The sequence below is a fragment of the Lepidochelys kempii genome, chromosome 19 (assembly GCF_965140285.1).
Source record: "Lepidochelys kempii isolate rLepKem1 chromosome 19, rLepKem1.hap1, whole genome shotgun sequence".
Taxonomy (NCBI): Eukaryota; Metazoa; Chordata; order Testudines; family Cheloniidae; genus Lepidochelys; species Lepidochelys kempii.
Window position 1 is genome coordinate 5,109,671 of NC_136398.1, and position 23,997 is coordinate 5,133,667.

Below are 23,997 nucleotides of genomic sequence, written 5' to 3' on the forward strand. Positions count from 1 at the left end.
TACTTGAGCTAAAGAAATAATTCTGTTAGACTGGAGCAGCATTTCTGTCCATGCCAGTCTTCTGAGGGGGCCACAGTGCATTTATGGTATGAATGGGGATATGGATGATGGATAGATCCACAGCCCCCTCAGTTTTACCCAGGAAGATGCACACAGAACAAGGGACAGAGATGTGAATCTAGGTGATGTGACTCCTTCTGCAGAGGAGGCTGGTGTTGATTTGTCATTCTTTTTCTCTGCTGGAAGTTTCTCAGCTGAAGAAAAGTTTGCAAGAGCCACTGGGCTTCGACAGGTGGAACATGTCACCAATGAAGTCTGCCTCCAGAAACTGTCAAGAAAAAGGATGCACTAAAGGCAGAACAAGAGCGATCACTCTGTGTTTGACCCACATAGAAGCAAAGCCGGCATCTAGTTATGCTTAGGCACCCCAAGACTCTCTCTGCACACAATGTAACCAGAACCACTTAGCCCTGAGCACCTTATGTGCCCCACCCCCTAATTACCTCCTTTTGTGTGTGACATGTTCAGAGTTATTAGATACTAATTTAAGTATCAGTTTACCCCCGTTTTGTACAACAATTAAAGGTTAAACAACTGTAAATCAAAGGAGGAGGCGAACTGAAAGCTTTCTTAGCAGCAGTGAGTCACCGGCAGGGGTTTTTATGTAATCAATGCACCAGCTTGCACTTCTGCCATGAATTATTCATTCTGGGAGCAAACCTTCTTGTGAATTAATTTCTATACATGGCAGAAAATAGATGCAGCTCCCTCATGAATCCACATCAGTCTAGAATTAGAACCTTTAAAATGTTTATGGCTTTATAAACATAAATAAAGGAATTTTAAGAAAGCAAAGGAAACCCACTTTCCTTTGTAAAAACATAAGTAATAATTGGGGTGCAATTATACAGGCTGACAGGTATTGACTCTGTCAGTGTGATAGGTAATGCCTCCACAGGGGTCATTAGTATTCCAGCTAGATAGACGCCCTTAGTTTAAAAAAAATAAGGCCACAAAGTTATTTTATCATTCAGAGTAAATCAAGCAGGAAAACAGGTTAAAATGCCAGAAATAATGGTTTGATTTTTTTTAAAACGACTTTGCATTAGCAGGCAAAAGGAACTCAGGCATTTGGACTGGATTTGTAAATGCAGAACGCGGGCATTTTAGAGGAAAAGGGGGTGTTTTCGTAGGATTTTTCCAGATGGGCGGGGGTGGGAGGGATGTCTGGGAGTCTGTGTGATTATATATAAATCAGGATTTGTCGTGTCTAAAAGTACTTGCAAGTGCTTAGTCCTGCAAATTGTCTCCTGTTGAGCTCAGTGCTTAAAAGAGTAATTTCATTGAATTTAACGGGACTTCTGCTGATCATAAGCACTGGGATTGGTAAGAAATATTTACATCATCCAAGTGAATAGCAGCAATAGGTATATGCAAGAGCTCTGGAAATGAGAGCGATTCCATCTAGCCAGCTAAAATGCCCAAATGAGGGTACAAAATTCCATGGAGTTAGGCCCTAGATAAATGGTCTGATTTTTGTCAGGGGCTTAGCAACCACAGCCCCCGTAGATTTGAATGGCAGTTGTGGGCACACAACTCCGCACTTTTGAAGATCCAGGCCTCTTATATAGGAGCCTAAATATGGGTTTAGGTGCCTAACTTTAGGCCCCCACTTTTGAAAATTGTAGCCATTGGGTAAGCGTTAAGCCGGGGACTGTCAAAGAATGCTAAGGGTGCCCCACTGCCTTTGACTTTCAGTGGGAGGTGGGCCCTTAACTCTCTTAGGCTGCCTTGAAAATGCCAACCTAGAAGCACAGAGCAACTTATTTCTCCAGCACTTTGAATTCCTTGTCCCCAGAAATACTGTTAGAATCTGTCTGAAAAGGCATCAAGAGAAAAAAAAAATCCGCTGGTAATTACTCGAGGTGTTCTTGCTGAAGAATAGGAGCTATTTCAGAATGCAAATACCGTATCACCAGCTGTAGCGATTTTATTTATTTGGTGATTTTTGAAGCCCCTGCTCCTGGAGTCATGTGATTACATAAGAATCTCAGTTTTCATTTTTAAAGTAAATTTCCAGCACTTCTAGTTGTAGGGAAAAGCTTGAAAACAAGACTTGAGTGCACCCAAAAGGCTCAGAAACTGAAGGACAATATGAAGAACCCCCAATTAGAAATAATCATCATCATATCACGAATCTCAAGACATTCTCATGATTTCTGATCATGGAACATTGGCATTACTGTACATGGGAGCATCTTCCTTCTGAAAACATCATGTTTTAGTGTGAAAACCTACAGAACTCTGCAGGAATTTTACCAAATTGAAGGAAGGGACCAGATCCTCAGCTGGTGTAAATCAGCTTCTGAAGTCAAAGGAGATGTGCCAGGTTGCACCAGCTGATGATCAGGCCCAGCATGTGGACTGATGGTTTCCGGTTTTGCTGTAATAATTTCACCCAGCGCACCCAGTGACATTCTGAGACTGTAGTTCTGTTAACTTTGGTAATGCATCATCACAGGCAGAATGACAGTGAGATCAAACCACAGGACACATTGTTATCTTTATTAATGGCTCTGTGGTTGGTATTATTTTTGCCTATTAACAACATAGGTACGAAGTGAATGATATTCTTTTCTTTTTTAATGTTTCAGATTCAAGTGGTCAGTTTTGTTACTGAGCAGAACTGGGATTCCCTGGAAGTGTTTGATGGAGGGGATAATACTGTCACCATGCTGGGAAGTTTCTCTGGTAGGTGGCTATTTAAAGTCCTATTTGCAGTATTCAGCAAAGCCCTTAAGCAACAGCTTAATTTCCACTGAGTTCAACTGGACGTCAACACCTGCTTAAAAGATAAGCACATGCTTAAATGCTTTACAGACTCAGGACAAATTTAAGCATCTGCTTAAATGGGACAAGTGTGTTTTGCTGAATTGAGGCCTTAGGCTATGGTCGGCTTCAGAAGATGCCAGCAGAGAACCTTAAACATGGCACTGGCTGGTCACCTTTGTAGTGTTATTAGGTTGGTAACAGCAGCACCATATCATCTTAGGGAAAATGGAGGAACATGGTCTAGTAAGTAGGACCTGGGAGTCTGGACTCTTGACTCTTATGCTCCAGTGATGGGACTGACCTGTCACTTGGTGACTTTGAACAGGTCACTTAGTATTGCTGAGTGTGTCCACACTAGAGCGCGTCGTACCCATTTTCCAGCAACGCTCCAGTGGTGCAGTAGCAATAGTGTCAACGCTAGTGTCAGGCATAGGTGTTTGGACCACCCTGCTTGTGCAAACCTGCTGTAAATCCTGCCTGCACAGGCACTCTCACCATTGCTGGCATTCCTGAGCTGCACCATTGCTGGGTGCAAACGGTTGTGCTGTAGATAAGGCCTCTGTGTCTCATTTTTACTCATCTGTAAAATGGGTACAGTACTGTGGGACTTTCCCTAAACTGCTCTACCAACCCAGTGCTTATACATTGTAAAGTCTGAGATTGCCGCCACCTTTGTTAACAGTGAAAACAGGAAAAAGAGAACATCACAACTAACTCAAGCTTTCTCTCTAGACTTGGTTGCTACTGTGGTTTCTCCCTCGGTACCACTCAGCCATCACCCTAGATCCTCTCATCCCAGAGAATGAGATTACCTTACATCCAAGTGGGGGTAACAAGTCACCTGCATCACTGAGCCTCTAGAACCCTTTTAACCCTTTCCCTGCAGAATCAACACCTGGGTGCAGTGTTTCTGGCAAAAACTTGCCGGTGGTTATTCACAGCATTGTGAGATTTAATTGATTAATATTTTTAATGTTTTGAGATCCTCAGATGAAAGGTTCTGGGTCAGATTCATAAAGAGCAGCGGCCACTGCATCCAGGGCTGTGCTCAGTCCCACATATCAGATAGAAACACTTGGACCTGCTACTTTAATAGCTAACAGACTTGGGGCAGCGCTGGCTTCCCCAGCGGCTCAAGGTCTGTTCCCACTCATCCTCATCACCAAATTGACCTCTCAATCCCTCAGTCAGGCTGCTCTCTGGCTGATAAGACTTTACGTGATGAAATGTGTCTCTAGGCTTTGGAAACGTCTTTTCCGACAGGCCTTGGCTATTCCTCTGCTGGACTCATTAGGACCTGTTCAAACTGAGCGGGGTCGTTAAATTAAAGGACTTTCTGTTCTCAGATTCTTCTCAGATTTATGCAGCAAATCTCGGACTATAAAGGGGAGGAGAAAAAACACCTTTCAGTACCATACATCCCTCCTCTTTTCCCAGGTACGACGGTGCCTGCTTTGCTGAACAGCACTTCGAACCAGCTCTATCTGCATTTCTACTCGGATATCAGCGTGTCTGCTGCAGGATTTCACTTGGAATACAAAAGTAAGCACAGCTCCCAGATGGGTTCCTGGAACAGCACATGCTCAAACTTTCATCCTGCAGGTCCTAGCATGGTGTGTAGGGTGGTGACAATTCAGTGCAAGTGGAGGCTACATAAGGTGGGTGCTGCAAGTGAGGTTAAGTGCTAGGTTTTGACCCGGTGCTCAAACACCATCCATGCCTGCTCTCTTACAGTCAAGTGCACAGAGTGTAAAAGAGGTACTCATGTGGGCATAGAATGGACATGGCCGAGGAGATGTTTTCATACATGTGATCCTCGTCCTGCTGCTGATGCGCTTAGCTGTGACAAACCCGGTTTAGCGTCGCCTCTCTTACAAGGCAGGAGTAATTTGGCAGCCTGCAGGTTAATAGATCGGGGTCCCCTGCGCTTCCTATCCTGCTCGGCACTTTATCCCTTGCACTTACACACACACTATACTCTGCTGCTGCACAGTGTCAGTCCCCCAGTGCATGAATGTGTGTGGTGAGCCTATGTGCACAGCTGTCCTCCCACCTTGACTTCCTCTTGTGCCAGGATGCAAAGATTGTTGCTGTGGGCACTGCTGTGTAACAGCATCTGGCCCTACGTGGAATGAAAGAATAGAAATGAACGTGGGCTTGTGACAGTGTCTGTCTTAACCCACCTCCCATCCCAATGAACTTTGTGAAGCAACAAGGTAGATGCTGGCAACGCAGCGATGGTGTAGGTGAATATGGCAGGGACATGCTCATTAATGACTTTCACAGCCTCGGACATCAGACCTGGGAGACTTGTTAGCATGAACTGAATAGAAAGCCCTGAGGAAGACCTTCCTGCCAAAGCAGCTGCTACCCCAGGCAATCTACAGAGTGTCCCATTGCTAATCTCTCAGTCTTTACTGGAAAGATTCAAGTGTTGGTGCATCCCCAATCGCTGTTAAAGGGCCTGACCACTAGGGATCTGGCGGTAACCCATCAACCAGACGTGACGTAGGTTCGCTTCCCATTCTTGGACCTCCATTCCAGGAGGATATGGGAGCAACACATGGGTTTGGACAGGGAGCATGGAGCCATCCATCTGGAAGGGGGCCTGGATCGTGTATATCTCTGCAGGACGCTGCATCTGACTAGAGTGGGGGTGGTAGGGATTCTCATTAAAGAGAACTGGCAGGTTTTGATCATGAAGCCAAGGCTTCGTTCTTCCTGCTGCCTGTACTTTGATTCCTCATCTATGACCAGACCTGGTCAATCCAGAAAAGCTACAGCAGGCAGCCATGCAGAGGTGGTTGCTTTTACCTCTCCAGCAGGACGGCAGTGGGCATATGAATGACAGCTAGAGCAAAGTCCAGCAACGTAGGAGCTGTAGGTAGCAGAATGATCGCTGTTATGAAATTGAAGGTATCTGTAACAGCAGGGGAAGCAAGCAGGCTTGTGCATTTACAGTGGAAGTCTGCAACAACCAATCCAGGGCATTCTCCGCTCCCTACGTGCGTGGAGGTTAATGTACAGAGATATTCCCACTCTCTGACTCATGCCCGAATCGGTATCAGCAGCACTGAGCTGATGAGAGATGTGCTGGGACTATTGTCTCCTTTAATGGAATCTTCCTGTGGGCGATGTGAACATAATTGTTTCTTGCTGGACACCCTGTTTTCACAGGTGCTCACAAACACGACTCTCGCCTTCAGATCTCGAGCCAACAGATTGTGGGGATTTCTCTCCCCAAAGCCGCAGATAGATTTCAACTGTCTTTCATTTGCAAAATGTCCACAAAATGGTATACGGTCCTGTGCTGTACAGGTGCTTATCTGTAGAAACTCTGCGCCCTTGAGAAATGTCTGCTTGCACCAGACTTTCCAGGTTGCTTCTGTTTATGCATCAGAAGCCTGTGTGTGCTAATGGTTAAAGCAAAACTGCAGGAGAGGAGGAGGGCTTGGGAGAGGCTAGGACCCTGGAGTGGGACTCAGGAGATGGAGGTTACGAACTTGCATAAGTCTCTTCCCCTTTCTGTGTCTCCTCCCACCTTTTGTCTGTTTAGTGTGTAAGCTCTTCAGGACAGGAGCCGCCTCCTACCATGTGTGTTTGCAGCACACCACACAGTGGGGCCTTGATTTCATGGGGACCTCTAGGCACTACTGCAAAGCACATAAATGATTCTTGATTTTATTTGCATTGTGGCAGCACCTAGAGGCCCCAGATCAGGTGGCTCAGGGCCCCATTGTGCTGTTTGCTGCACGCACAGATAATAAAAAGACAATCCCTGCCCCAAACAGCTTACCGTCTGAATAGATTCTCCTTGTAGCCATGCCACTGGCTTGCTCCGTGGTTGGGATCCCAAGGGATCCATGTAGTGGCCCAGGAGTCCTGCAGCTCTGTCCGTGACTTGTTATGCGAGCTGGTCACTTAATTTCTCTGTGTTTCAGCTCCCCACTGTAAAATGGGAGTGACAGTTTGCTATGAGGATCAGTTAATATATGTAATGCATGTTGAAATTGTTTGAGATCTTCCTTTGGGGCCAATCCCTTGTGCCAACGTGGGAGCTTTGACACCTCCTGGGAGCAGAGCCGGCCCTGTGTTGCCTGGTGTTTGGCACGGTATAATGCTTCGCTGTTTCCGCTTGCTTGTTATGGGTAGGTAGTAGGGCTGTTTATTTCTCCCTCCATGTGGTGGTGATCTGTAGAGTATTCCTCGCCAGTGTCTTGGCCAACACTGTGCTCCAAGAAGCTTGGTTACTGTGTCGGGAACCACTCCTCTGTTCAGAGCACATCCAGAGGTGGAACCCGGAGCGGCAGATGCTTCAGTGAACTGTTAACCACAGCAAGAGCTGCTTGAGATCGGCTGGGCAAGTGTGAGCATTCAAGGTGTGTTACTAGATGGTAGCTTATAAAAGAAAATTACCTCCGTATTGCATTCCATTGCTGAGACTCTAAGCTCTTTGGAGCAGGGACCTGGCTTTCTTTCTGTGTTTGAACAGTGCCGAGTACAAGGGGGGCCTGCTCCATCAGGGTGGCTCTTAGGCACTACAGTAATACAAATAATAAGACGTATTATCCGGCTGCAGTTCCTACCCAGATTCTCTCTCTCTCTCTCACCTGGAGATTGTTTGGCGTCGGAGCTTTGCTCTGTCCACAACCTGGCTCCCATCGTCTGGAGTGGAGATGTGAAGGTCCAGGTTGGCCCCAAGGCTGCCTTCTGTGTCTTAGGTCTCTGGCAAAACTGCGGTTGTGCCCAAAAGCTGTGCCAGGCCCTTCCTGGCCCGGCTACAATTGCCCAGGGAGGGGGAAATGGGGCAGCCTCCAAGCTCCCAGCACGTCATCTCACCATTCTTCCGTCCCTGACCAACATGTTGCACTACAGAAGCTTCCATAGTAACCGCAGAAGGGTCCGTCATGTCCTGCCGTCTCCTCCACCCTCACCCCCATTTCCTGCTGCTTCCCTTAGTCCCCAGGGTCATGCACGGATGTGCCCTCTCCCGCTTGTCCTCCTCCATGTTCTCTCCTTGAAGCCCAATGTTCCTCTTGTTTACGGCTTGCCTGTCCGCAAAAGATGCTGTCTCTGGGTCTGTGAAAGTGAGACCTGCCATGCAGTCAGCTGCCCTGGGCTTGTCATCCCCTCTGGGCTGGTGTCTCTGCTGCGGAGTGGCAAGGAGCCTGGGAAGGAGGGTGCAAAGGATGCTCCCCGGCACGATGAGAAAGGGGCTGGGCAGGCATGCTTTGACATTGAGACGGCGGTGTGAGGCATCTGCTGGGCCACCAGCCCACCTGGAAGATCTGCATCCCATCTGTTTCTTCCTCTCTCCATCCAGCCCATTGTTCCCAGCAGTGTACACATTTGTAGCCAGATGCCTCTATCTCTCTCTCTCCATTCAGCCTGGGAGCACCCCCTGGTGAATGCTGCCACACAGGGACAGGGAAGAGGCTTGGGTGGGTCAGCAGATGAGTGACTTGTTGTGGAATACATTAGTCTCCCACATGTGCCCTCCTTCTCCAGGGCAGGTCACCCTGGTGCTTCCTAGCACTTGTTTGATTATTGAGGGAGATCGTCAGAACTCTGTGGGGATCCCAGGCCCCCCTCATTGCACTTCCAACCCCTCCTCCATGCCTACCAACTCACTTGCAAGCATGTGCTAATCCAGCCAGTCACCACCAAGTTCAGCCGTGGTTATTCCTAGCAATAGGACAGCATGTCGCCAGATGTGCCCATATCCCATGACTTTCTTCCCACCGGACTTTTTGTTTCTTTACTTGAGGAGACTTGGTTGTAGAGAGAACCTGCATTCTTTGGGACTGCTGTGACCAGCGGGCCAGGAACAGTCAAACCTGACCCATCAGGCGCGTCCTCGGGTGGTGGTGGTGAGATTGGAGGCATGATTAGAAAGGGTGGGTTTGACAGCTTTGGTAGCCCAAGAGAGGTTGGTCATTTTGCTATGAAGACTCCTGGGTTCTGACCTGTTTTCTTCTGCTGTGAGACCTTGAGTCATTTCACCACCCTCTGCCTCAGTTTTCCCTTCTGTGAAACGGGGATAAGAGCACCTCGCTCCTAATGCATTCATTAGTAAAGCAGTACATTAGTGTGAGGTACAACAGCGAGAATGCCAGCAACTCCATGAAGTCCAGCAACTATATGGCTATTGCCATTGAAGGCACCCAGATGCTACGGTGATGGTCAGCAGTATAAAACCCTGAGATGGATAGATAATCATAGTTCTCAGCTGAGGCATTAGCTGAACTATACTGGGTGCCCCATTCTGGGGTCAGGTTTCCAGGCTGGGACAGGAAGTTTCCAGCTTGTATACTTAGGAACACCAGAAGGAAGCAGCGTGAGGTGAGCTCATACATAGTGTTTCTTCCACCTCTCACCCAATCTGATCCCTTGAGAAATAGCCCTTATCTCCACATGCCCAAAAACCAGAGGGAAATTAATGGACTTTAGCACTGAGGATGACTCGGTCACCCACTGTTCTGTGTGAGAAGTTATTCAGATCTGCTCTCACTACTCCCTGAAGGTCAGGAGATACAGCCACACATGTGGCCATGCATGTTTTCTTGCCAGAAAGCATGACTCTGATGTCAGAAGGGGAGTTGCCATCAAACCCATGTCAAGGTTATTTTTTTTTCCCCTTTCTAGTTCAGCCTCCAGATTGTAGAGTTGAAGCAGAACTTTAGCCCTTGGAATGACGCTGAAGGTTATCTTTTAGTGACAGTTGTTAGTGTGGAGAGTGAGGGAGGTTCTGGCAGACAGCTAAGCTATGGTGGGCTATGAGGTGAGCTGAGGTGACTGCAAACTACTGTCTTAGTTTTATCTCCATGTGGCGCCATAGAAGTGGGAGACGGGGGAATACATAAAGAGGGGAGCACCTCACTGGACATATGACCTCTGGGGTTGCTAATCCTGTTTGCAGTGGGCCTCCTTCTCATTGTAATTGTAACCTGGAAGGAAACAGGATTGAGTAAAATCTTCATGGAATATTCAATTTAGACACTATCAGAGACCCAGGTCTGTTAGTTACCTGTCTCAAATGATAAATTCATTCCATAATTAAAGAGAGAGGGGGGGAGGGGGCAGAGAGAGAAGGGGAAAATGGGATTGTGCTGTCTCTGTCCCCAAAAAGGGTAAATTACATACGAGAAAAAGAATGGACTCTTTGTACTACAAGCGTGACTCAAATAAACTGGAGTTTGTCAAGCAACGGACAACTGGGATTGGCTCCCTCCTCTTACAAATCAGGCAACATCCGATACAAAACGATGTACAGCAACATGAATACAAACACGATTTAACATTCTCAAGGGGGCTTTCGTTGCCTCAGTGCTTTGCTTTTCTACTCTTGGTTACTTTAAAGACTGATGTATTGTTGCTTATGTATAATACAGCAATTATTACACTGCTGACTAGCCCTGAGTCAGTGAGGTCTGATCAGTAGCATTCATGCCTGTCAACCAGAAGGTTACATCTTACTTATTCATATCCGACAAATACTCTCCCCAAGGGAAGTGTTGGGAGCCTGCTCTTGCAAGACGAATAAAATTGGACTGCATAAAGCACTAGAGAATAGAGCGTGGGGAACTATTAAGATACCAGAGAAAGCTGCCAAGGCCAGAAGTGTAAATGAGATGCTGGAGGATGGAGAAAAGCAATTAGGGTGGTGTTAGGAAGACGGGCACCATGGCATGGGCATACAGATCAGGTTAGGTGGCAAGAGAAAGTCACACGGGATGCAGCACAAACTTCATTCTAGGGATCCGTTTTTCTAGCTGATGGCCCTTGGGAAGAGGTGTTGGCAGGTAAAAGTGTTCCCAGCCCAGAGGTACAGGGATTGTGTAGAGGAGGGTTTAGAACTAGGACCAATGGGGTAAAATGGAAGACGGGTGAATTTGAGGTGACTATCAGGGGGAAATACGACAGTGGTAACTTCTGTTAGACCCTGCAATGGTCTCCCAGTGGAAGTGATGGAAGCCCCATCACTAGAGGCATTCAAAGCTGGACTGGGCAAAGCATGCCATGATACACTGTTCTTCGGGGGGATTTCATAGGGAGATGGAGATGGCAAAATGTAGTTTCCACATCTGATTTCTATGGGGGAGGTCATTAGCAACCATTGAAGGGACACAGTGAGTTAAGCTTCAGATTCCCCTCTATTCACACTCAGTTGCATTGAATCTTTCTCAGTGTTTGCTCCTGTGGTCTATCTCCCCCGTGTTTGTCGTGTGTCTGTAAGTATGATGTCCTTGTCCCATTGAGACCCAAAGTTCTTCCTTCTCTGCCTTTGCCATAGTTCACATTCCCCTCTCTCTTTGAGCATTCAATTTCACTCTTTCTTTTTCACAGCCGTCGGCCTGTCCAGCTGTCCAGAACCCGCAGTGCCTGGGAATGGCCTGAAGATCGGAGAGAGGTACTTGGTTAATGATGTCATCTCCTTTCAGTGTGAGCCAGGCTATGCACTCCAGGTACTATACACTTGCAAATCCAGAAGGTTTTTGTTTTCTGGACTTCAACATTGCTGTGAAACAAAGAAACCCCAAATCTCCTAAACATCTTATTTATTTTTTTAGGGGCACTCACACATTTCCTGCATGCCAGGGACCGTCCGACGCTGGAATTATCCACCTCCACTTTGCATCGGTAGGATTCGTGCCACAGCTTAGTTGCTTCTATATGGTGCCCTCTTAAAATGTGGGGGAATAAGCGTGGGTGAAAAGGGAAGGACCAGTAGCACTGGGACTGGTGTCCAAAACAACAACAAAACCTGGTTTGGTTTGATTCATGAAACCCCCATCCATGAATCTACATTACAGAACCATCACTCCTGTGTAGAGGGAGAGCCATTCCCCCCACCTGTCATTCAGTGGTGTTCACCCTGCAGGAAAAGAAGAATGTTAAAGAACCAGACCCTCACCATGCTTCGTCCACCATTCTCGCCTAGGGTGATGCCCTGGGGAAAGGTGATGATGAGTGGCCAGCAGCGTGAAAGGTGGTGGACCTTAGGGTTCATCCTGCTCCTGTTGAGGAGAACAAGTGTCAGGCTTTTGACACAGGGCAGGAGCAGTACTGCAAACAAAGCGGCATGAAGGCAGCTTGCAGGACATTTTGGGTTATTTTAAGGCAATATTTTGCTTTTTAACAACTCTAGATGTTTAATATTCATATTCTGCACTTTATGTCTTTGCGAGAGAGACATTTATGCATTTAATAGCGTTAGTTAGTTAACAGTTATTTCAGGCCCCTGCTGCTCCAGCTCACATCATTTAGCTTTTAAGTAATTATAATAGCTGCTGGCTCTTTTATCTGATGATCTACAGGCCAGAAATAAATAGAGAGATACTTACAGCAGAAATAAGTGAGTGGATGGGACACCTGCCAATGGGAGCTGCTTAGAAAGGAGCCAGAACCCCTTTGGCTCAGCATTATAGTCAAGGAATTCAGGCGCTGGGAACAGGGTCTGCAGCCACGGGGACGTCCAAGATTAATGCAAGAACAAAAAAATCTTACATTATTGTTACTAGGATGTATTTCTGTTGGCATAGCACCGAGGAGTTCAGTCATGGACCAAGACCCTGTTGTAGACATTAGTGTCTGTACAGTGCCTAGCACAACGGGGCCCTGGTCCATGACTGAGGCTTCTAGGCGTTACCACAATGCAAATAATACTGGTGTTTGAGCCAGATTGTCCCTTTAGTGTAGTGCTGGAAAGTTACGTCCGTGTGTCCATCCCTATACTTGCCCGTCTACCTACCTACCTACCTTCCCACTTCTCTTCTCCTCTCCTCCAAATCCCAGTGATGTCACTGGGAGGCGACTGCTTTGCAGGACCCGGTCACTGCTGTTTTAATAAAGGAACACAGTGTGCGTCTGGGGTTGGGTTGTTCAAGCCCAGGAGTCTACAGCTGGATCCATACTGAAGCACCTTACATAAGGGTACATCTCCACAGCCAGTGACAGCCCACGACAGCAAGCCTCTGAGCCCAAGTCAAGAGACTTGGGCTTGCGCTTACCGCACTCAACACAGCTGCGGAGACAGCCCTTCTAAGTTGCAGCTCAATCTCTGAAGCCCACCCCCTGCCTAGACTTCAGAGTCCAAGCTCCAGCCCAAGCCACTGTGTCTACACAGCTGTTTTTAGTGTGGTATCCTGAGCCCCATGAGCCTGAGTGTGTCGATTCGGGCTTAGAGGTTCGCTGCCGCAGGCTGTGTCGCCCTGGTTTTTAGAGATGCTGAGCACCTGCACCTGCTTGAGTGAAAATCAAGCAACTTAGCAACTTTTTTCAGAGTGTGTGTGTGTGTGTGTGAAATTCTATGTATGTGTGCCAAGCATCTCCCAAGTATGACAATTTTCACCTCACTGTAAAACCAGAGATTGGATTCTTCATCATTCTCTCATTTCCAGACATTATACAAAAGCCCCCAAAGCACTGGAGAAAACATATTAATTCCCTGGCAAGGCTTGCTGGCTGCTGTCAGTTTATTTAATCCAGATGTTTTCCTTTTACATAATTTAAGAGCAGTTATGTTAAACAGACATCAAGTGGGGGGAAACCCTTACAAGAGAAGCATTGTCAGACGTGAGCATGCATAGTGAGATGCTGGACAAAGGGAAATCTGTACCTTCAGTGTCAGATTGGATTAGGGATATGAGTGCATGTTATTGGAACATATTACAAGAGTAACGCAGAGGTCAGTCAGATAAGATGATGTCTTGAGTTGAAATTTAATCTGTCTTCTTGTTTGTTTTGATGTTTGTGCATTGGTCTTTGTAGAGGTTTCATTTGAGCCAACTGCGTATGCAAATTGTTCTGTATTTATAATTGTCCAGAGTTTGCTAAATATACCAACAGTTCCATCTTGATTTGGATCAAGCAGAGGCATTCAGAATCACCGTAAGGGGCTAGACAGATAGATTTCTTAGCTGTATTTTGTGCCTTATTTAAGGAAATTAAGTCGTTACCACTCACAGGCCCCACTGGGTTTGATACTGCACATGCACATGGTAATAGGTGCCCCCTGCTTCTAACACCTTACAACAATGCTGTGACCAGAGGTATCGATCCAGTCACAGGATCAGAGCTTTAATAGGTCAGACACAGAGGGCAGGAAAAAGATACAACGTACTAGGGGGGTGATCAGGGTGATGCTTGGCAAATATCATGTTAGCTCTGTGGTGAATTTTTCTTTTCTTTTCCATAAAATAAATTGATGGCAGTGGCTGTCTCCCTGTGTAAATGGTAAGCGACCTTTCCCCAGATCCTTTCCATTAACATCAGGCCCCTGTCGATCTTACAGCCCAATGCGGTGGGACCACAGAAGAGATGGAAGGAGTGATCTTGAGCCCTGGGTTCCCAGGAAACTACCCCAGTAACATGGACTGCAGCTGGAGGATCTCCCTGCCTGTAGGGTTCGGTAAGGCTGCCAGTTCTTCAGATGAACACTGTTGCTTCTGGGTACCTATTTCTGCTTGTGGCCTAAGTGATGGTAGACACTCAGGGGTTAATCTGGAAGGTCTCACTGCACCTGCAAATACAGCTGATTCTCTGGGTCACTTCTGAGTTTTCTGGACTGAAGCTTTCCCCCTTGTTGTTATTACGCATGCCTCTGTATGTTGGGGTGCAGTCAGGAGTGCAACACCCTTGCCTCTCCCAGCACCCCAGCTTGCCCCCCGGATCATGGCTCGGCTGCACACCAGAGCATACGGAAAGGGGGAGAGATTTGCCTTGTGCTCTCCTTCTCCCTTCCTCATAGCACATCTGCTAAGGACCCAGTCACAATCCAACCCCAAACAGTGCAGTGTAGGAACCCCAGTAGCACTGGGCCATTAGCTTGAGAAGCATCCCTTATAGAACAATTGGAAGCCAGCTGAGTTGTTTAAAGAGCAAATCAAGATACAATTAGATCACTGTCTCCCACTCAGCGGTGCCTGAATGCTAAACTCTCACGCTGTCTGTGCAGGCTGGGAGAGTTTGTCTGACTCATTTCTGTCAGAAACCTGGTCTTCACAAGGCAGCGGAAGTGGTGATCCAGTCCCCATGCTGAAATTATCCCTGAGAGAGCATTGGTCTGAGCCAGCGGTTCTCAACCCGCAGCCCATGGGCCGCTTGCAGCTCAGTCAGCACAGAGCTGTGGCCAATGTGACATCCTCAGGGCCATATAGGTAGTACTGGATGCGACCCACGTAACACATTCTGGGCCACATATGCAGCCCACACTGGTAAATAGGTTGAGAACTTCTAGTAATAGAGGGACTCCTCTCTTTCTCTCTCTCTGGATGGAGGTAAAGTAAGGCGTGAGCCTATTTCATGATGTGTGTGGCTGGAGGTTTGGACATAAAGGGTGTGTCTACTCTGTCCACTAAGCCATGTTTGTGAGACTCGGGCTTGTGGACTCACTGTTTCCATGCCCAGGCTTGAGCGTCCAGGCTGCTTTGTAAATCTGGGTTTGCAATTGCTGGACCTGGGTCTTTCAGCCATGCTAACATGTCCATACTGTACTGCACAGACCTTCTGACTTGGGTCTACAGCATGACCTGCATCCACACTACAAAGTGACAGGGCTTGGACCCGAGTCACAGCTGCACTCAGGCTCTCACCCATCCAGCTAGCCAGATCTTAGGACCTGGGTCCTGAGTGCTTGCTGACCCGAGTCTGATGGATTTGTGTGTGGTTGGGCTCACACCCGAGTCCGAGCCTGAGCCTCGTGTACAATGTAGACATACCCAAAGGGCCTATGTTCTTAAGCAGTGGTTCCCACTGAAACAGTGGGGTGAATGATTTTGAAAAAGAGTACAAATGTTCAACGCTCCAGCTACGTGTCCACTTTGCCTGCTGTGTTGCAGCACCCCACTGAAATAACAGGAATGATAGAGCCTTGCTGGTATAGTCGGAACAACAAGTGCTTTCTGTCTGGACGTTCCTGGGACATTCAGCAGCACAACAAATGTATTCTACCTGCATATAAACAGGTTCCTTGAGTCCACCTGCATGCACCCGGTACATTCACCATCAGGCTCATTCTGGCATCAGACACTTGATGAATATAAGAAAAGGAGGACTTGTGGCACCTTAGAGACTAACCAATTTATTTGAGCATAAGCTTTGGTGAGCTACAGCTCACTTCATAGGATGCATTCCAGTGAAGTGAGCTGTAGCTCACGAAAGCTTATGCTCAGATAAATTTGTTAGTCTCTAAGGTGCCACAAGTCCTCCTTTTCTTTTTGCGAATACAGACTAACACGGCTGCTACTCTGAAACTTGATGAGTAAGGTTCCAGGTCCTGCTGCTTGATCCACCAGTATTTGCCGATTTCCGAACTAGCAGACTGACTTGACCGTTGCGTTTATTTCTTCTCCTCCTCCTCCTCTTCTCCTTCTCAGGTGCCCACATCCAGTTTCTGAACTTCTCCACCGAGCCGAACCACGACTTCATTGAAATCCGGAATGGACCTTACGACACCAGTAATGTGATTGGCAGGTTCAGTGGCACTGAAATCCCAGGCTCCCTGCTGTCGACGTCACACGAGACAACCGTGTACTTCCACAGTGACCATTCGCAAAACAAGCCAGGATTTAAGCTGGAATACCAAGGTAACAAGGCCACCAAACAAGCAGGGAGGGAGAATCCTGTCCCCAGGGCTGGCACTGGAGAGGGAGCAGATGGAATAAGAGCTGCTCTTTTGTTGAATTAGTACCATGAGGACTTAATCCAAATTAGTGGAAAGGTGTTACATGAGATCCATACTTAATCCTAATAGCTGGGTTCCGTTCATCCTGCTGTTGCCTAAGGCAAATAACAAATGTTCCCGTAGTGCTTTGTAACAGTGAAATGCCTCAGAATTAATTCTGGCCAGACTCACTTTGATCTTGGCTCTCTAGACTGTCGTGCGTCGTAAGAAGTCGTCCCCAATGGACACAACTTTGCCTTGGAATTTTGCAGGTGCTCGTCTTTCAGGGTCAAAAGTAAAGTTAGGATCCTGAAAGCTCCTCTCTGTTTCCTAGAGCTGTGATGCACTCTTGATTTGTGCTGATATGGGCTGTGGATAGGGGAACTGTGCATTTTAAAGAAAAGAGACGCAGTAGTTTAATTGAATATTCATATGCCATGGAGCTGGGCATGGTTTGAGAATCTTAACCGAGAATGAGAGTGGGGGCAGAGAAATAAATTAGCACCAATTAATAAGCAAACCCTGGCCTAAAGTTTCACAAGTGACCAGTGAATTTGAAGAGCCTCTGGTTTTGCATCCTCAGCTTGAGATCATCTTACAGGGAGTCATGATTTTCAGGGGGACGGGGCTCAACTCTCTCAAAATCAAGCCCCGTTTAAGGTGTCTTAAGTCAGGCACCTGAAAAATTGAGCACCCCCGATCCCTAGTTGCTGTTAAACATGTAGGCCCCTGAGCAGTGAATTCCTGTGAGTCTGTGAAACCCTCTGGGCAGGAGCTCTCTGGGTGTTTTTTGTTCAAACTTCTCAGAGTGGATTTTCTGATTTTGGAAGGCGCTGGGTTGACAGCCCTGGATTCCTTGGTTCATCCAGCTGCAGCATGGGCAACAGCTGTGCTGTTTCCCCTCACAATGTCCCTTGACCAATGTGCCTTTGGAAGGGCCGTCTCTCAGGCTGTTGAGTCTCATGGCTTATTCGCCTGTTGGCCTCTCTGCGGAGGGGCACATTGGTCATTGCAATACACTGGCAGCCTCATTAAAAGAAGCCAAGAGCTGAGCAGACCAAAGAAGCAGATTTCCATTTATATACCTAGAAACAGCCACATTTCTATATGTACCTCAAGCGGAATGGGTCAGTGTATATCTGAGTCTGCAGGGCTGTCAATCCGGAGCTCTCGTGAGTACTACATTTCCCAAAACACTCGGCCTTCTCTGCGTCCCCGTCCTTGGGGGATTCGAGCATTGAAGGGACCAGGTGTCATGCAGGGGAGCTGTGTGTTGTGTAACAAAGGAGATGGACTTCAATGTGCCGCAGCTGGGAGCTGAGTGATCCTGCCGCCACAGAAGAGAGGCAAACTATGAGTGGAAAAGGCAGAGCATATCTCTCTGTCCCTGTGATGCAGCCAAAGGCTGGCAAAGGGCAGACTCCCCAGAAATAGCACTAAAAGCAGCTACTCAGACCTAATTGAAAACATTAATTTTCCTTTGGCTTTCCCGTGCGTATACCATATAACTCATGCGCTGTTGTACGATTTAGGGGGAAAAGCACAGTCCAAGGCACCATGGGTAATCTCATGGAAATTGCTATGAAAATTAGATCTGGCTGTGCTGACCAATAATAACTCATCGTGACAGGCAGCGCATGTTAGCCAACTGCCATCCATTTATCACCAAAACCACTTCCATTTTGTTGAAAAACCTGGCAGATTTCCCCCATTAGAAGCGAGCTGTGGGTTGACCCAGTGGACATAGGCCTCATAGAGACAGGATAAACCAAGAGCGGGGCCCATTGCTCCGTGACCATGCCTGCCACAAGTAGCAGGATTTTCTAATCGCTATCGATCAGAAGAATGTTTGGCTCTTTAAACCCTTTATAGAGTCACCACTCTTAAAAAAAACCAAAAACCAAAAAAAAACCCAAAACGAAACCAAACCAAAACCATCAAGCATTGTGAAGAATCTAACAGTGGCATTCTGGCCGCACTGCAGTCAATGGCAAAATTCCCAGTGAAATCAGTGGGGCCAGAATTTCACCCGAAATCCCTAATCATGCCAAGGGGTAGATTTTTATGTGGGAATTGCCATCCCGGATCAGACCACTTTTATATAGCTTCAAGCCCTTCTGGTCCTAAATCCAGCTATGAAGCAGGGAGGAAAGGGGTATTTACTGCCATAGGACATGCATTTATCTAGGGATTTTTGTCCATTGGGGTGACATTTTGGCCGTCTCTCCCATGCCCCATTTCCTCTGCACGCATTAAACCTCCATCCTCTAGAGTGACATCCAAGATATGGTGAGGATGGTGGCTCGAGCACTACGAAACCCTTGGCAGGAGGGGAAAATGACTCCAGCCCTTAGAGGAAAGCATGAAATACAGAACTTGTCTCCTTATTGTATTTCCAGCCTATGAACTCCAAGAGTGTCCTGACCCTGAGCCTTTTGCCAATGGCATTGTGAGAGGAGCCGGTTACAATGTTGGCCAGTCCGTATCTTTTGAGTGCCTTCCTGGATACCAGCTGATTGGCCACCCAGTCCTGACATGTCAGCATGGGACCAATAGGAATTGGGACCACCCACTGCCCAGGTGTGAAGGTACGACTTTATTGGGTCACCTTTGAATATCATGGGGATTTTCTGGGTAGCCCGAGGAGTCTGCTCAGTACTGGCTTCTGGTAACTTGCTTGCCTTTGATTTTGATGGATCAGCTGGGAGGAAGGAGGAAATGACATTGCCTTGGTATTTTAAATCCACCTTCTTTCTAGGTCAAAGCCCAGATTGCTGACTCAGGTTCATTCAAACTCATATGCAGTCTGGCTTTGTGCCGATGCTGATTAGTGGGAAGGGAACAAGCTCAGAACAGCAGCTCAGTGATAGTGGAGGATCCAATAGAAGAGATAAAAATATGGTCTGCAGTTTCTTTGTTATATGCATGTGGTCCTCGAGGGCATAGCTCTTCCTTTCCTAAGCCTTTGTGTAGCGTTGCTGTGCACTGTTTAACAGCTGCTTTGTCTCACCCCAGAGCCAGCTACATTGCATTGTAGTTTGTACAGACCACGGCCCTTTACATTTGTAAAACCTAAAGTGCTTTGTGATCCTACAGGATGCAAGTTTCTCTGGAAACACAAGCTGCTGCTAGAGACAGGCCTGAGCTGTGTCGTACGGCTACAGGTCTCGACCCTGGTAGTGTTAGGATCAGTGAGTTGGGGTCAGCCCACTTTGGGAGGTGTGGGCGAGTGGCGAAATTCACACCCAGACCTGGGTTCATCTTCCAGAGTTAGGGTGTGTTTGCATCTGGGGTTATGAGTCAAGCCCCTCTCTGGCTAGCAGCATTTTGTTCTTTGCTTGTTCCGTCGCTGACTGTCAGTGGGAGTAGTGCTTGTGCAATAAGGCAGTATATGGCCCTGAGAAAAACATGCCTGCTTTTTGAAAGTGCTGAGCACTTAAAGCACCCATTGTCAGAACCTCTGTGAACCAGTCCCATAGCGCCTGTCTTCCACGGATAGAAGTGGGCTTCACAGATATTAATTATCTAACCCTCTCAGCTCCACTGCCTTGTGTATTATTATTAAGTCTATTGTACAGATGAGGGAAGCTGAAACACAAAGCGTTCAAGTGACTTGCCAATGGTCACCCAGCAACTCAGTGGCAGAGACAAAAATTAGAACCCAGGTCTCATCCATTCTTAACCTCTCCAGGGACAATGGCTCCACATTGCAAATGCATTGATTTGTCTTCTCTGCAAGCTCCCCACAGAGCACGTTTCCCTGAGCACTGTCACGTGGCAACTTCAGAATCTGTGCTCCCTGCTTATGCTAAGAAACCATCATCGTTTTGCTGATTTATTAACCCCTGAGAAATTACTGCCGGCTCTTGGACAGGTTTATGGCCACACAGGGCCAGCATTCTCTGCCTGGTTTTCTTTCTATTTTTTTTAACTTTTCCTTCTTTCCCAGCCTGCTATTTCATGCTGACACTGAGCCTGATTCAAACAGTGTTTTATTGTTCTAAATAAGTTTTGCCTTTTTCCCATTCAAACACCTATCAAAGTCAGAACTTTATGATGTGTCGGAGCAGCTAAATAACTAAGGTAAAGAACTGGGGCTTTGATCAGCTCCGCACTTTGTGTTTGCAACACCCAGTACTGCGCTGAAGTAAATTTAATCACCCCCACTGTGCTGAGCCCCTGCTGAGAAAAGACCCTTGCAGCTATCGGGATTCAGTAGTAGGGTTGTGTCAATGCGCAGTCTGGTCTCCCTTATGCAGCGATGGCTGCATCACTAAAATGCTGCTGAATCTTTCCCTGTTGGAGGCGGAATTCTTTAATGATCTTAGCAAGAGGCTCCATTTGCAAGACTTGTGTCTGCAGCTCTGATTTCCAAGAGTGGTTTCAGGGTGTTAGCCGGAGTGAATGGCTTGGTGTTCTTGACATCAAGTCTGAAATGTGTAGTTTCTCTGTTCAAACCCCAGCAAGGCTATCTTGGCCTTTCATCATTTCAAGAGAGAGAGATTGAGTTCTGTGCAGTTTACTGTAGAGGGGTCTTTTATATGAAACCTTAAGAAGTGCAAGCCTGGTTATTGATGATTCCCCCTGTAAGCAGGATGGCTTCTACCAGTCTCTTTGGACCAGTTGCTCCCAAACTTGCCTTGTATTGGGGAGCTGCGTTTGTTTTTCTCTTTTGAATCAAGACTCCTTAGCCCTAGAGGACATAAAACATAGAGGGCCACATCCTCAGCTGGTGTCAGTTGACTTCAGTGGAGCTCTGGTGATATACACCTGCTGCAGATGTGGCTGAATATCCGCCCATTAGCGCTCCGTCCTGCAAGGGGCTGAGCTGCAGATGCAGCACACCCTCAATGCTCGTTGACTTCACTGTGCCTTGAAGGTAGCAGGAGCGAGCCCCTAAGGTATTTGAATAACCATTCTGCCCACATTTTCCATCCAGCCCTGTCTTTCATCCCTGCTTGCTTTCTTTAGCAAGAACCCTGCTACACCACGAGGAAGGGAGTACAAAGCAATTGGCATGTCCTACAGTACTTCTAAACGTGACGCTTCAGGGGCCACATACTTAGGCACAGGAAGAGGTGGTTAAGTCCAGTTGTGGGTGGGGGGGGTGTTTTTGCTGAGGAGTCACTGTGCACGCTGGATTGTTAGCACTATTAATATCATTGCAAACGCTCCCTTTCCAGATACTTTCTTTCTTAAACACAACCACCAATCGCTGTCTATTTTTGCATAGAAGCTGCCCGTGAGTAATAGTTGCCCTCGTCCATCAATCTCCCCTTCCCGTGCAGGTCACAGTGAAAAGTCCATTGAACTGTAAGAGAAGCAGTGATTTTGAAATAAATCAGTAGAGGCTGAGATTTCTAAAGCTACTGAAGGGATTCCCTTGGGAGTCACGGGGTTGCACGGGTTTTATTACAATTGAGAGGAATTGAGCATCCCAATCTCCAAGGTGGTTTTGCAAATCTCATCCTTGTTATATAAAGTAAGTGTGTGTGTGTGTGTGTGTGTACACACTCTCACTTGGACTGCTCACGTGAACAGGCAAAGCGGGATTAGGCACTAAATACACAGGGCCTGCCTCAGATCTGATTTACACCATTAATTGGAAATAACTCCCTTGAAGTCAATGGAGCAACTCCGGCATGAAACGCTGTGCGTAAGCAAGAGGAGAATCAGGCGCACAAGGTGTGAGAGACAGTCCTGTCTGCAGGGGGCTAATCACGCGCTGCAAATCCACCAGCGCTGTTCCAAGCAGATTGGAAAACGTTCTGTACCAGAAATCATGCGTCCTAGAGAGGCAGCATGATGCAGTGGGTAAAGCCTAGATGTGGGACTCAGGAAGCCTGGGGTCTGTTTCCTGTCTGCCACTCATCGGCTGTGTGTCTCTAGGCAGGTCACATCACCTCTCTGTTTCCCTCCCATTCTTTGTTTGTCCCGACTGTTTAGCTTACAAGCTCGTGGGGGTGTGTGGAGCATCCGGCACAGTGTGCCCCAGATCTCAGTTAGGGTAGAGGTGCTGCTGTCATGCAAATAATAACTACTAATAACCCCCACCCCTGCTCTCAGATCCGCTCTCTAAAACACCAGCTGTTCAGCAGCTCTGGCCCAGGTCGTGGTATTTATGGTTGGATAGTTTTGCCCACTGACAGGTTCAGGAGCATGCTGTTCCCCATGGGTACACACAGCTGGTGAGCCCTAGTCCCTGGATTGGAGCACAAGGTGTGGTTTCTCAGCGCACCTGGTTGTCAACTGGGTACCAAAAGCCTCTGATTGTTTCCATCCAGCCCCGAGGCACTAAGCAGGGTTTACTGTAACAGGATGGAGCTGAAAAGTTTGGGACAGGATCCACAGATTCCTAACGTGCATATTGGGTTCAGTCCAGGGTTTTGGGTTGGATCCATGTGTAATCACAACCGCTGTCTTGTCTAATTGCTCTAGTTCTGTCATCTCGTGTATTTGTTGAGACCAGTCACTGCAGCCCCTCAGTGCTGGCTTATTCCCTGTTGACACTGTGGAGTTTAAATCTTGCCTTTATCTTGAGCACTCTGGGCTGAGGGGAGCTGGGAGCTATAGTTAGACATCTGGATCAGCCTCTGATTCTCGGATCACCCCTGAATCGTCCAGTAGGGTTGAGGAGATCAGCATCGTTGGGCACAGGAGTGAGTTGTGCATCCATCTCTGCTCAGCTGGAGGGAGGAGGTTCACCGCAAGGGGAGGAAGGGAGGGAAGGCAAAGAGGGGCAGGGGATCCAGGAGGGGTTTGTTAATTGTACTTGTGTTTCTGTTCATTGTTAATTCCGTGCAGTCCCATGCGGAGGAAATATCACCACCCAGAATGGCACCATCTACTCCCCAGGCTTCCCCAACCAGTACCCCAATTCCCAGGACTGCGCCTGGCTCGTCACGGTGCCTGCAGGGTATGGGATTCATCTCAACTTTACACTGCTGCAAACGGAGCCCTACAATGACTTCATCACCATCTGGTGGGTGCCTCGGCGGGAGCATGAGAGCTGACTTGGTTGGTCTGTCTGCCTGATCTGTAGGGATTTGGGCCCCCGTTCAGCAAAGCACGCACGCACGGGAAAAGTTCCATTGACTTCAATGGTGTTATTCAAGTGCTTGAGTGCTTTGCTGGACGAGGCCATTATGAAGCATTCGGGGGGGAGAAGAATGCTTCAGGGTGAGGTTTGGAATATAGCTAGGAGTGATGGGAATTTGGCCTAGTAAGTATCAGCTCTGTATCTGATCGGCCCTTTCTCCATAGAACCTTGTGCTGTGTTGGCTTAGGGGAATGGTCAAGATGAGCTGAGAGATCTTCTCCAAACTTAGCTTCTGTGATCTTAACCTAAAACTCTGGCTGGATTTCAAATGAAAAGTCCCCAAGGGGAATGAGACTGAACATGGTCTGGTTTCCTAAAGGAACTGGTGGAAACCCCCTTCATGTGGGACTGGACAAAGATCTGTAGATGGATCCTCAGCCGATGTACGTTGGCTGTAGCTCCA

At 47.5% G+C, this 23,997-nt stretch overlaps 1 protein-coding gene across 7 annotated transcripts in view; it reads left to right on the forward strand.

The window, feature by feature from the left end:
• Window positions 1-23,997, forward strand: part of CSMD2 (CUB and Sushi multiple domains 2) — a 541,235-nt gene that overhangs the window by 429,731 nt on the left and 87,507 nt on the right. For all 7 annotated transcript variants that reach the window (XM_073317325.2, XM_073317326.2, XM_073317333.2 and 4 more), the window contains 8 exons: window positions 2,655-2,751; window positions 4,270-4,374; window positions 11,179-11,297; window positions 11,403-11,472; window positions 14,126-14,242; window positions 16,209-16,418; window positions 18,895-19,083; window positions 23,300-23,477. In XM_073317325.2, coding sequence (XP_073173426.2) covers window positions 2,655-2,751; window positions 4,270-4,374; window positions 11,179-11,297; window positions 11,403-11,472; window positions 14,126-14,242; window positions 16,209-16,418; window positions 18,895-19,083; window positions 23,300-23,477 — 1,085 coding nt within the window. The remainder of the gene's footprint in view (window positions 1-2,654; window positions 2,752-4,269; window positions 4,375-11,178; window positions 11,298-11,402; window positions 11,473-14,125; window positions 14,243-16,208; window positions 16,419-18,894; window positions 19,084-23,299; window positions 23,478-23,997) is intronic.